This window comes from Abramis brama (genome assembly GCF_963993115.1).
Source record: "Abramis brama genome assembly, chromosome: 12".
Taxonomy (NCBI): Eukaryota; Metazoa; Chordata; class Actinopteri; order Cypriniformes; family Leuciscidae; genus Abramis; species Abramis brama.
In genome coordinates, this window is record NC_139974.1 from 18,458,194 (window position 1) to 18,472,978 (window position 14,785).

A 14,785-nucleotide genomic window follows, 5' to 3' on the forward strand; every position below is an offset into this window, starting at 1 on the left:
CTAAAAACATTGTGCCCTCTGCTGCCTGATAATGCTGGCGTAATCTTTTCTCTGGCTTGTGAAACTAACTGATCAGTTTGGGTAAATATTTTTAACACAATTTAAATCCTTAAATTGTGCAAACACTTGATTTCTCTGGAGGCCTGTAGAAAGTTTGTGCACCTCAAATTTGGCTTGTTTTCGGCTGCTGTGACGAACGGTTTGCGTGCTTTATCAATTTATTAATCTCAACTCGTTTACATATCCCTTATGCTGAATTCCTGCAACTCAGTTAATCAAAAATAACCAGTTCTGGGAACGTTGCTGACATGTTTAGAAAAAAGGTGCTATGTTTTAGCAAACAAGACAGTGATTCAGGTAAGATAAAGTTAGATTTGGTGATGTAGGCCTAAACACCCAACTCAGAAACCCCCCAAAAAAATGAAAGCTGTCACTTGAGATTCCTTGCCTACTGCTCTCAGAAATCGCAGAATTTAAAGTTATAGTAGGCTACTGTGCACACACAGAGACACAAAAGAAATAAATTTCATAACAGAAAATTGTTTTCCTGTTTGATCATTCTGCATACAGCAGACTTAAACCTTGACAACAGATCACATTTATTTCATAAGATGAATTACTGAGATGAGGTAAAAAAAACAAAAAACACTGGGGGTCCGTGTTTCTGGGTTCCGGAAGGGTCTAATGGATTGTCAACCTTAAAATCAGTCCTGTTTGTGTGGTGGAACAAGCAATGGTATATAGAACTATGTTTAACATCTTAATTGAATCTTTTTTTTTTTTTTTTTTTGTATTTCATTAACTAATTATGTTAACTCAGCTAATTTAATGTAGAAGAGATGGACACTATGTAAACTAAGTAGGCCTAAATGTATTGTTTAGAGTTTCCTCTGACTAAACATTTTCCACTGTTGATATGGAATATGCAAGTGTCAGAAAAAAGAAAAGCTTTACTGCTACAATGGGGTTTAATAGATATGCTATATGCTGAGGGAGAAACTGCAAATTTAACATTTTTCTCTTTTCTGACTTTTCTTTTCTAAGGCTATATCCTAGAAAAATCCTGGAAACTCAAAATTAACTCAATAGCATAATAATCTCATTTCAAAATAAAAAATTTAATTTCTCCTACATTTCTTCTTCTCCTCTAATGAAGAAGACTTTGTTGTAGGCTACCCTTTTTGCATTTGCGCCACAGTAAAGTGACATATTACTGACTAATTGACTAAAAGATCCTGGATATCATTCATATTGCCAGCATATTGCAGATGTGACTCACACAAACACGAATATCAGCGAGAGCAGTATGTTTACATAATTACAGGTTTTTTATTTTTTATTATTCGTTTTGGTATAGCCTACATTAAATCTCTTAGTACAAAAACCAAAATGATCACACTGGTAACACAGTTACATTCTTTCAAAACATGATCTCTTTATTCAGTTGATCTCTGATACCTCACCAAGTTAGACGTTATGATTTCGACCAAATGCGTCGGGGCAGTATATGTTGACGAATCAACCGCATTTCAACGTTGAATCGATGTTTTATTTTCGACGTAATAACGTTCTGATATACCGACCAAATAGAGAACGTTGATTCAACGTTGAAATTTGATCGACGACTGATACTAACCTTTACAACTAAAAATCAACGTTGAATCGACATCGGTCTGCTATCTGGGTCGCGAGCATTCATTCATTCAACTATTTTAAAAGACTGGAATAAACACCAGCACACACAAGCAATCTTTTTTTTATAGTCAATTTAATTAAAAAATGTAAACCCAACAGGTATGAAATGTCAGAAAGAGAGAAAAAAAAAAAAAACTTTTAATGGGAAGACCATTATGCAGCTTAGTGGATAAATATATTTAGCCTATTTTTATTCAGATTGCACAGTTGGAAAGAAAATATATTTATAGGAACATTTCAGCAGGCTCAAGATAATTAATACAGTGACCATTATTCATTATTTTAATCAATTCGCAGCCATAAAACATGTGATAATCCGCATTCTCATGTATGTAGGTGCGCTGAAGTATTCCGTCAAAATGGCTGACACGCGGCTAGGGGTCACGTGACTGGGAGGGCAATGAGAAGGCTGACGAGTTGGCAAAAGAAGCACTCAAAGCAGAACAAGTAGAAGTACAGGTTCCACTCAGCAAATCAGAATTGAAAATAATAATTAAAGATGGTATTCATAAACTCTGGCAAGATAAATGGGATAAGGGGGAAAAAGGTAGGCATTTATATAATTTTCAAAAGAATGTAACAGTTAAAATGATCAGCTCACTTTCACGACAGGAGGAAACCTGGTTCATCAGGCTAAGGTTAGGACATACAGGACTGAACAGCGGCTTACACACAATAGGGAAACATGAGACAGGAATGTGCCCATATTGTACGGAAACAGAAACAGAAACCGTGAAGCATGTAGGCTACTTCTGACATGTAGGCAGTAGCCTACTCTGAAGAGAGAGAAATATTTAAGAGGGTAACAAAGAACTCTGTTACTTTGAGAAACCTGTTGAGTCTACCTGGTACACAGTCTACAACTAAAGCAGTGATAGTGTTTCTAAAAAAAAAAAAAAAACTAGCAAGAAGACTTTAGGCCAATTTTATTTTTTTTTATTTTTTTTGGAGGTTTGAGCTGAGGTTGAAGCTGGAGGAGCTGAACACGCAGCGTTAGCTGAAGCTTGGGCTCTGATCTTCTTCTCTTTTTTTATTTCTTTTTTTTATATACATTTATTTATGACTCCCCAATGTGATCACACCTCAATCCAGTAGATGGCGGTAATGCACAAAGATTGCAAGCTGCCAATAAAATTCACTGAAGAAGAAGAAGAAGATCATCACCACCGAGTCTTAACATGGTAAGTTATTACAGCATTACTGACATTTTTCACTCAGTCACGAGTATTTGACTGCGTAAACATGTTTACGGTTGAGAAATTGGTATAATTTATAACCTTTTCATACTCTATTGCATTGCTGACTTCTGTTTGCCTGTGTTTACTAATGCCTTCTTCAAGAGAACATCAAAAAGTGAATAGTATGCGTAAACACTTGGGTGGGCGCAGTTTAATGATTAGGTCTACTGCTGTGGCATTTATGAACCAACCCAAAAAGCGCAGGATGTTTTGTCATAAAGAATGAAAGCTGAAGGCTCATACTACTAAACTAATAAACAATTAATTAACGGAACAAATCAACAATGAATCCGTTGCACGTCAGTGCAAGACAGAAGATGCGATCGGAAAAAATGGTAATTTAGCAATGATTTATTCTAATAATCTGTAGCTTATAAATTTGATACACATTTGGTGGGCTGTGTTTCCCTACAGCATCCTAAGCAACATTGGTGCCAGTGGTTCGATGATTTTAGGAAACGCAGGCATGACAATTCGCTTGTAAAATGAAACTTGTAAAGTTTAAACTGCAGAATATATCCTTTATTAACGAGCTGCTCTCTCCTGTACTCTTACAGATAGCTAGGACGGGTTACATCTAGAATACAAAGCATTTATTCAGTAAAATAACACTTAATAGAATACACACACACACACACACACACACACACACACACACACACACACACACATAAACTTTTACAAATGTTTAGGCTATATCATGAGGCCTCCTGTTTTTACCCCATAAACTTTGTATACCATAATCTTTCTCTCTGCATCCCATAATTACTCTATGCACACAGATGTCTTTGGTAGTAAAATAGTTCTCCACTCCCTAGTCTCTCCCAGAACATAGCCTACTGGCCTTGACCAGTGCTGGACAATGAGGACTGCCTGATGGCTCGCTCGGGGTCATTGTGAAAGATGCTTCAGACAGTTGACGGAATTTTCACTTTAACTGTCCGGTAACCAATGTGCAAAACCAGTATTATTGCAGTGGTTTACTTCTGATTTTGATAAATTTCACCTCTACAACAATAAAATAATAATAATAATAATAGGCAGAATAATTAACAAAGTCTAATGTAGAGGATTCAGTCCAGAGTAATCACTGACTTTACTCTTCAAGGGAAAAGTAATATAATTACAGTAATTAATTAGCCTACTTAGTAATGCATGCATTACACCCAACACTGATTGGCAGCAGTGTTTCCCACAGGATTTTGTGAGACATGGGAGGTGGACCTCAGTCCTTCTAGGTCCCCACCCCAGCGAAAGTAAATTTTGTATTTTAAAGTTAAATTCATCAATCTGGTCCACCTTGAGAGTTAAAAAATAAGAGCTCCAACCCATGTTCAATGTGCAAAGAAGTACAAGGTGAATTGAACATGATCTTAAAACTCTTTTTAGATGCGATGCAGTGTCTCAGTCTACATTACATTAACACTGGTGCTTTAGGAAGCCAAACAAATATAATATGATAATATTTTTATATTATTATAATTATTCCTATGACAGTAATGGTCATATTGTAAAACAAATTAACTGTAAAATAAATGGAAATGAATAGGTCATAATATATTATTTTACTTGTACAGTAGGGAATTTACAATACTATACATGATCTATGTTGGAAATGATAAAAGTGTGAAAATAATGCATACTAAATGCATGCTAAACTCCACAGCACATGCATTCATTCACTGTGAACTGAGCTGTTCTGAGACATGGAAAGTGTGCACTTCGCTTTGAAACACGCAGTGCAAACAGACTATATAAGCTGTTTCTTATTTTGATATATATGCGCACACACACACACAAATGCGGTCATTCCGTGTCAACTCAACCAGACGTCCCCGGCTAAATATTTTGATTTTGATAATTTAAAGAAAAAAGCCAAAATATTACATATTATGAATGTATGTGGGCAATTTGCAAGATGAATGAATGAATGAGGCATTTATTTAGCGTTTTCATATGTACTAATGTACACCCAAAGCACTTTACAATCATATCAGGGAATCTCTCCTCAACCACCACCAGTGTGCAGCATCCACTTGGATGATGCGACGGCAACAGTACAACGGCGCCAGTGCGCGCTCAACACACCAGCTATAGGTGGAGAGGAGAGAGAGTGATAGAGCCAATTCAATGTATCGCTGCCATGGTTTGAGCAAACTCATCACGACAATCATTCCCTTTACATAGACTATTAAGCCTTTAATGGTTTGGCAGCTGATGTTCCTTTGAATAATATAATTAAAAATCTAACAACAATCCGTTTAATTTACAATTTTATTCTTTGCATGAAAACACTTGAATTAGCCTAATTGAACACTGTTTGGGTGTATTAAAACTTCAGAATCATATTCGTACAGACCTGCAACAGTGATAAAGTAAAGCTAAGAGTGGTCCAGACCAACCTTCCGAACGTATGACTTACAGAAGGTATACTTAACTAATAACGTTTCGGGAAACGCGTATTAACGATAAGGTACAGCTTAAGGTGTAACTTAAGAACAACGTAGCGTTAAGAAGGTTTTGGGAAACCCAGCCCAGATGAACAACAAATAACGTTGAAACTAGACTAAATGTATATTTTTCTATCAGCCCAATTGCATAGAATATGTAGGCTATATAGTCTATATAGAAGATAGCCAAGTCTGAGTGCCATAAATATTCTTTTTCCAAAATTTGTGTGCCTGTAACTCTACAAGTATTAAACATATCTTAATATCCTTCAAGATTCTAATTCTTAATAAACATTTATTTTGGAATCTTAATTTTTAAGGCCCTATCCCCCAGTTTTACAGACAAGGGGCAAGCTTAGTCCCAGACTAAAATGGATGTTTGAGCTGTTTTAACTGAAAGCAACTTGCATTGTCATATCTTAAAATATTTACTGCCATTGTTTTGTCTCAAGATGCACTCCAGTAATGTTTTTTTTTCTAAGGCATGTTTATAAAAGCTACTTAAATGTCCTAATTGATCTAAGGCCTAACCTTGGCTTCTCCAAAGGTGGAGAAGGTCTGGCTTAAATACACTAAATCCTCACCAGTATAGGAACTGGACTAAACCAACTCTGTAGCCAGGTAGCATGAAAAAAACAAAAAAACATTGATCTGATGTTTAAAGAAGACAGAAAATAAACAGATACAGAATATGTAATTAATAAACAATAGTTTAATAGTTTTATAGAACATAGCATAGCTAATAAAATGACAGAGGAGATAATCTTTGTTCATCAAACTTACAAATAAGCGGTATAGTAAAAAAAAAAACAGAAGAAAACACAAATGTGTAATGTCCTTTTTTTATTGAAAACTGAAAGTCAGATTCATGTCTTTCTGAACACTATGATCCTGTCCCACCTGTCGTACTGCACCACTGTTTGGTCCCAGACTAGCCAAACTACCCTAAAGCCTATTGAGAGGCTTTATAACCGTGCCCTAAAAATTTTAGATAAAAGCCCATTCGATTCCATCACTGTTACATTTTAAGTAAACATAAAATCTTAAACTTTGTTAATTTTGTTAATCTTAGACACACAAAGTTGTTTTTTAAATGTTTGACTGGACTTGCACCTGAGCCACTTTGTAGATTTGTGAACAGGCTGGAACCCTCCAGATCAACAAGAGCTGCTACATGTGGAGACTGTAAAGTTCCATTTTGTAAAACATCTTTTGCCCAAAATGTTTTTTCTGTGAAAGGAGCCAATCTGTGGAACTGGCTTCCTACAAATATAAAGACTTTAACTAAACTGTCCACCTTTACAAAACTAACAAAAGCCTGGTTCATACAGCAGCAGCAGTGTGATCATACCATATGAGATGTATAGCTGTGTGTATGTGAGGTGTGTGATCTGTGTGAGTTCGAGTGAATGTGTTTATTTACTACACTAATTTTTATTGGTGCTAACTGGTTTCTGGACATTTTATTGTATTCACTGTAATTTTTTTTTCTTTCTTTATTATCTTAACTGTTAAAAGCCCTTCTAGGGACAGGTGTTGCGAATTAGCCATGGCTATAAACACTGTGATACAGGCATCGGATTGTTCTTTATGTAATAATCTATGTTTTTTGTATCTGTCCCTATTCAAATAAACAATAAATAAAAATAAAAATAGATTGGTAAATGAAGCGTGTAGTGATATTCGTTGATATGTGCACCTATTACTGAACATACACAACAGCATCTTCACTCCCAGTTAATACCCATGCAATCTTACCAAAACAACATAGCAAATGATAAAGACATTTAAACTGCTGCTGAGCAAACAGAATCATCCTCACGTTTTCGGTGATTCCCTAGTTATTTTTTATTTTTATATTAAAAAATTTTTTATTGAGGGCATTTGTCCGGTTGGGCAAGTTGTAGGCCTACAATTCTCTCTCACTTTTCCCTTCAAAAAAAGAAGAAAAAAAACACACATGTCCCGGACACAGTCTATGGTCCCTGACAAGCTCCTCGAGCCCTGATATGTTTTCCTTGATTGGTTTTCCCTGAAGAGAATTACGTTGTTGAAAACGAAAGTAAGAGAGTCACGCACGTTCATTGTGTTTCACCGTGATGAGAGTTCCATGTCTTTATTAAACTCAACACATTACAATGACTTATCTGTCATCCACCCTCGATTAATTGGAATGGAATGTTTGTATTACTTGGCCCGCCCAACCCGCGGATTATCCGCGATCCGCGCAGCACTATACGGTTTGAGAATGGACACAAGCAGTAACAGCAACAGAACCATCACGGTGGGAAAAGTGTATCTGACCATGTGACTGTCTGTCCGAGTTTTGTCAAGAGCCGGAGGCGGTGTGGTGAACAAATGAGTCCGATTGAAGAGATGAGCCCGAGCTTAGGACCCAAGCAATCCGATTAGTTCAAAGCATGTTTTGTGGGTAATCGCTTTAGTGCCTGGTTACAAATCATACAAAATCACTTTATTATAGAAGACGTTTGTACTACGTTATAACGAGTCATTAATGTATTTTAACTAGGGCTGCACGTTTTCAAGTTTTTCATTAACCGTTAACCGAGGCCCTTAGCGGTTAATACTCGGTTAACCATAGTGTGCGCGCCGCAACCCCGAGATATAGACACACGAGAAAGGGGTAGTTCATTTTTAACACCTTTAATAACTGGTTGGACCACATTTGAAATGAAATTAATTTATAGAAATAAAACGCAGTGGTAAGGACAGAGCAGTTAAAGTAGGTCACTGACTTTTGCGTTCGCGGCCTGTGAACAAGGCCCTAGAATTTAATGCAGTCATATTATAGCACACTTTTTTTTTTTTGAAACTTTGTGCAAAGAAAGTCAAATAAATGTGTACAACAACATTTATCTACACCCATTTTTAACAGTAACAAGGTGAGTTTTGTGCCTATAGCTTACACTGCAACAAAGGGCAAATTAAATACAAAATTGATTGAAATAATTAAAACACAAGAGCATAGACCCATATTTTTCTTTTTTTAAATAAAAATCCCAAAAAAATAAAATGACCAAATATGCTTGTCTGCATTTTCAGGGAATACATTACCCAAATTAGGCACCAAATTAAATCAGGCTGCTCTACAGAAATCCTTGTATTCGAATTGCTTAGGCTAGTTTTTATTAAGAAATATTAACGTCAACGTGATCGGGAGTGAGACTGGTGCGCAGTCTATTTACTGTAAGTCCAGTTGCCGAAAACACCCTCTCTGAAGGTACAGATGTGCCAGGTATGCACAAATACTGTTTAGCAAGGTTGGCCAATCTGGGATATCGACTGGCGTTTAGTTTCCACCAGTCCACGGGGCTCATTTCTAGGCCAATGGGACTGTCGCTAAGAAAGTTTTTGACTTCTGTTTCACAACTGGTGAGGGCTAATGAAAAGTAGTTTTCGCCAAGTATGAGTGCCATCGCCGTGGCTGCGCTGTCTTTGGCACTTTGTGCTGGGGCCGCGGCTGCCTCCTCTTGCCCGTGTTCTACACTTTGCGTAACGGCTTCTGTTACATTTGGTACATTGTACGGAACATTTGCTGCAAGGCTACAGAGTTTTGCATTTGCTAGCGCTCTTTTTTTTTTCTGGAGATAAGAACCCGAGATGCTTATGGCGCGGGTCCAACATGCACGCAGTCATCGCTGGGGATGATAACATCTCTGGCTCATCAACCTGCGCACACATATTTAGACTTTACTACATGCAAACTTTAACTAAGTGAAATTATCAATAATCGTCTGGTACCTACCTTCATTCTTTCAGACAGGGAGTTTCGGACTTTAGTTTTAAACTCCACCAGAACCCTGTGCCTTCGCTTTGTAGGTGTGCATTTATTAGTCCAAAGGTGATGGGATAGGTGTTTGAGATGGACACTTCACTTTCTGCAGACATAACTGTAGTTGCACACTTGAGCGCTTTTAGAGTTGGCACAACATCTTCAATAAGCTGCCAGTGCGCGTCCTTTAACTCCAAAATCCGTGCATCTTGAACTTTCGTTACAGTGCGATCTGACAGCACCGCAGTAACTGCCCACCGCTGTTCTAATAGGCGCTCAAACATGTCACAGACGCTGTTCCACCTGGTTTTACAGGACTGTATTAGTTTGTGGGGTGGCAGTTTCATTTGTTGTTGTTTTCTTTCAAGCGCTTTTGTCGCCACTGAGCTGTGGTTGAAATGGCTCACAAGCTTTGCAGCAGCGGAGATGACGCGGTTCAAAAAAAGAGAAAATCCTTCATTTATAGCTAGCTGAAGCGTATGCGCAAAGCATGACACAGAATGCCAATCAACGCCTCTGTTAGCAGCCACAATGTTTTTTGCGTTGTCGTGCACACAGGCAATCACTCGTCCCGTAAGAGCCCACTTTTCCACGGACTCCCTTAACTTCTCTGCTAGGTTATCAGCTGTATGGCGAACGGGCAGGGCTTCAGTTAAAAGGACGAATGATTTTAAAACCCAATCTTCGTCAATGTAATGGCTTGTAATAGTTATGTAACTTTCCGTGTTTAGAGCAGTCCAGCAATCTGTAGTGATGGCAACTACATCAGGTGACTGTAGATCTTCTTTGAGCGAATCTCTTTTTGCCTCATATCGTTTTTCAATGCGGTGTGTGATTGCCGAACGCGAGGGAATGCTGTAGCGGGGTTGAACAATATTCATCAGTTCTTTAAAGCCTTCGCCCTCCACCATTCTAATTGGCATCATGTCCTTTTCAATCATTCTGCAAATCCCCTGTGTTATGGATTCGGCTTTAGCACCACTGCACATGTTTTGCGCTAGCATCGTGGGGATGGTAGGCTGGGCGAAGGTACTCGCAGGCTCCGCGGCCGCCTCTCTAATGATGCCCGGGTGTTGGCTGTTGAGATGGTACAACAACGAGGTTGTACTTGAAGTATATCTAAGCACTGCATTGCAATACTTGCATTTTGCCCCGTCATTCTCGATTTTAAATTGCTCCCACGCTGTGCTTTTCTTTGCCCGCTTCATATTAGAAAACTGGTCATGACTACTTCTTGTGGACATTACAAATGTCTGGGAGCACTCTGGCGGTGCAAAAATGTATTACAACTAAATTCAATGCACGCCATTGACGCCACTTAACCGAGCAAAATGTTTCACTCGGTTATGCAATTTTTAACGGTTAATCGGTTAACCATGGACACCCCAACGTAACTTACACGTTTCATATACTCGTATTTAACCGAAGCTATAGATTGTGAAATTAAATATTTCTCGTTGTTAGTGTTTTTTAGTTAGCTTAAATAGTAGCATAGCATACAGCTAACGTTATCCGATGATCGTGCTAGCTGAGCTTTACGTGAGCTTATACTGCTCTGATACTGCCTTACCGTATTCACAGCAATTCGTAATACAATTATAATTGTCATTATTTTTTATCGTAATAATCAGCGCAATATGTTACAAGTACACTTTGTTTTATTAAAAGAACCATAAAATTGTTTATTTGTGTATATTACAATTTTTCTTATTAACAGTGTAGACATTTAAATAAATGACAGAATGCTAGCTATGTTTTGTGGGTACTTAGTATAAATATTAATTGGTTGTCTAGCCTTGACTAAAGAACAGTATAATAAAATTACGGAATCACAAATCTTCATGCAATCAATCAAACCCCTTAATTCATATAATAATCTTTTATTTTTATCCTGATTAATGAAATACATAACATTTTTAGGTATGTTTTAAGTTATTTGTTAAGCAATAGGGCATAATATACTTTTTTTATTACAAGCGTGTCATTTCTGTACTAATGCATATGATTTATGTCATAATTCTTAAAACAGGACATCATACAATACAATAACACTTAATGTAATAAAATTAGTGAACCAAAACTTATATACAAATTAAATTAAATTACACAATACAATACATAATGAATTCAACTGAATTATGATATGTAATATATGTAATTTTTTATTAACACAAAACTACAAGCAAAATGCACATCGTTTTAGGACATTTATAGAGCTTTTTAAAATACACAACAATACAAAGCAGCTTTAAAAAGCTGAGATTCTAAGCTTTAAGATGATATATATTTTGTGTTATTCCACGTTTGAAAACGAGCACGGACGGTTCCGGGAAAATTGGAAAACACTTTGCACCCAGGAAAGATGAGAGACTTGTTTTTTAGCCAAGTATGCATAACTTCATGAGGAATATCTCGTGATCAAAGCAATGGATTATGTTGTGTTTGGGCTCTTTGTAATCGTGAGAATCTGCTGTAAATAAAAATGTTCGATTGTTCACAATCCATGCATGTTTCATTGAGTTATGAGCTGAAACGTCACATCAAAACAACATAGCATCACTGCTATTGCTACTTGCCTCTGGTATTTTTTGTGTTAGAACGCCATAAGGAATATCTTTAGTTCTGAGTGATGGATTATGGTATGTTTGGGCTCTTTTTAATCCTGCTGAAAATAATGATGTGCCATTTTCCACAATTGATGCATGCTTCATTGAGTTATGAGTTAAAACGCGACATAAGTGCTACATCTATAATAAGTGCTCTATGCGCGCTGTGGGGGTGTGTTACAACTACGATCTGTGCATGCTTCGTGAAGTTATAAGTGAAAACCAAACGCGAGTGCTTCATGAGTATATACTAGGATAGGCACGTCTGAGGTATTTTTGTGTTAGAACGCCATGAGGAATATCTTTAGATCTGATTGATGGAATATATTGAGTTTGGGCTCTTTTTAATCGTGAGCTCCTGCTGTAAATAATGACGTGTCATTTTTCATGATCGATGTATGTTTCATGAAGATACGAATAAAAAGGCCAAGTCTAAGCTACCTTGTTTGGCTACGTGCGTCTGTGGATTTTTGTGTGTGTTAGAACTCCATGAGAAATATCTTTAGTTCTGAGTGATGGATTATGTTGATTTTGGACTCATTTTAATTGTAAGCATCTGCTGTAAATAATGACGTGTCATTTTCCACAATCGGAGCATGTTTCATGAAGTTACGAGCGGAAATGTGTCTAAAATTCAGGATCCATATATGGGTCTCTTGAGGGGCTTCTTTTACAAAAACCTTGCTTAAGTTTAGTAAAAAGCCTGAAACAATTATGCTTGTTGTATTCTACTTATTGAGACCTTTCAAATGACATATGACACAGGACTATCTGAGCTGTATGATGTATTTGACATATTGCTGTATGTAGTACAAAAAAGTAGTTAAATATTCATTCATGTAATAAATTATGAAAACATTTTTTTTCTGTTTATCAGCAAATAACTCAGCACTACATAGGAGTTTATCAAATTGGCTACATTCATTGTAAATTTCAGACTCTAAGCTTTCAAATGACACCTATTTTAAGTTGATCAATGTAATATTTTTGAAAAATATTATGATTATATTTTTCGCAGCTAGGTGGCGCCTACGGGGGGTACACTCCGTTTTAGAGTGATAACTCAGCACTCTTTAGGAGTTGATCAAAGTGATTAGATGCATTAAAAAACTTGAGATTCTAAGCTTTAAAATGACACCTATTTTGTGTTATCTTGGCTGATTTGTAGATTGTACGCACAAAAAAAACTCTGTATTTTCATATTTTTTGCCAATTTCCCATTCATTTCCTATGGCGGGTCATTTTAGACCCGAAGACCCTGAGTGTGACTTTTTTTACGACCACTTAGACTTTTCAAATCCTGTCCCCAATTTTTTGGGGTGTTCATATACCAAGTACCAATAAAGTCACCAGGTTTCGGACCATTCCAATGAAGCTACGATTTTTAACAATTTTTTATTTGAACGCTTCGGGTCTATTTAGACCCGAAGAACCCCAGAGGGTTAAAGCATCCAACGGCCACTTCGATCAACTCTGAAAGAGAGCTGACTAGTCGCGCTAAACCGGAGTGTACCGCCCGCGGACGCCACCTAGCTGCGAAAATATTCATTATCATATTTTTCAAAAATATTGTCTTGATTAAAACAAAATTGGTGTCATTTGAAAGCTTAGAGTCTGATATTTACAGTGAATGTAGCAATTTGAAAAACTCCTAAGTATTGCTGAGTTATTTGCTGATAAATAGAATCTTTTTTTTTCATAATCTATAAAATACTTTTTTGTACTATGTACTGCAATGTGTCAGAAACATCATACATCTCATGAAACATTAAAAAATCATTGAAAATGGCACTTCATTTTTTACAGCATATTATTACAATTAAAATGAGACCAAAATGAACTTAATCTATTGCTTTTATGACAAGATATTCTTCATGGTGAAACAATATAAAAAATGCCCATGAGGAATATATTTAATCTTACCTTGCATATAGCAGCGGGATTTAGCATTCTACATAAAGCTACCACATATTAACACTAAAATGGCTCACGTTAGCTACAAGTTATCGCGAGAACAGATTTAGATCAGGCATGCTACTGGCCCCTCCTTGAACTGCCACCTTAACGTGGTGGAGGGGTTTGAGTACCCGAATGACCCTAGGAGCTATGTTGTCCGGGGCTATATGCCCCTGGTAGGGTCTCCCAAGGCAAACAGGTCCTAGGCGACGGGTCAGACTAAGAGCGGGTCAGATCCCCCCTTATGAAGAAATTTATTCCAAGGACCGTGACGTCGCCCGGTATGGCGCAGCCGGGGCCCCACCCTGGAGCCAGGCCTGGGGTTGGGGCTCGTATGCGAGCGCCTGGTGGCCTGGCCTCCCCCCACGGGGTCCGGCCGGGCTCAGCCCGAAGGAGCGACGTGGGGCCGCCTTCCCGTGGGCTCACCACCTACAGGAGGGACCGTAAGGGGCCGGTGCTTAGAGAATCGGGCGGCAGTCGAAGGCGGGGGCCTCGACAGCCCGATCCCTGGACACGGAAACTAGCTCTAGGGACGTGGAATGTCACCTCGCTGGCGGGGAAGGAGCCTGAGATTGTGCGTGAGGTTGAGAGGTTCCGACTAGCGATAGTCGGGATCACCTCTACGCACAGCTTGGGCTCTGGAACCACACTCCTCGAGAGAGGATGGACTCTTCACCACTCTGGAGTTGCCCATGGTGAGAGGCGGCGAGCTGGTGTGGGTTTGCTTATAGCCCCCCAGCTCAGCTGCCATGTGTTGGAGTTTACCCCGGTGAACGAGAGGGTCGCTTCCCTGCGCCTTCGGGTCGGGGATAGGTCTCTCACTGTCGTTTGTGCCTACGGGCCAAACGGCAGTGCAGAGTACCCGGCCTTCTTGGAGTCTCTGGGAGGGGTGCTGGAAAGTGCTCCGACTGGGGACTCCGTCGTTTTACTGGGGGACTTCAACGCCCACGTGGGCAGCGACAGTGACACCTGGAGTGGCGTGATTGGGAGGAACGGCCCCCCTGATCTGAACCCGAGTGGTGTTCAGTTATTGGACTTCTGTGCTAG

General features: G+C 38.5%; 1 protein-coding gene across 2 annotated transcripts in view; it reads left to right on the forward strand.

Annotated features, from left to right (window-relative positions):
* Positions 1–2,683: 2,683 nt before the first annotated feature.
* The window catches only part of LOC311093865 (cytosolic 5'-nucleotidase 3-like), a 104,854-nt gene continuing 92,752 nt past the window's right edge, over positions 2,684–14,785 (forward strand). Inside the window, exon 1 of one of the 2 annotated variants that reach the window (XM_084131491.1) lies at positions 2,684–2,876. In XM_084131491.1, coding sequence (XP_083987617.1) covers positions 2,874–2,876 — 3 coding nt within the window. In that variant the 5' untranslated portion in view covers positions 2,684–2,873. The remainder of the gene's footprint in view (positions 2,877–14,785) is intronic. The other variant, XM_084131490.1, reaches the window with a different exon arrangement.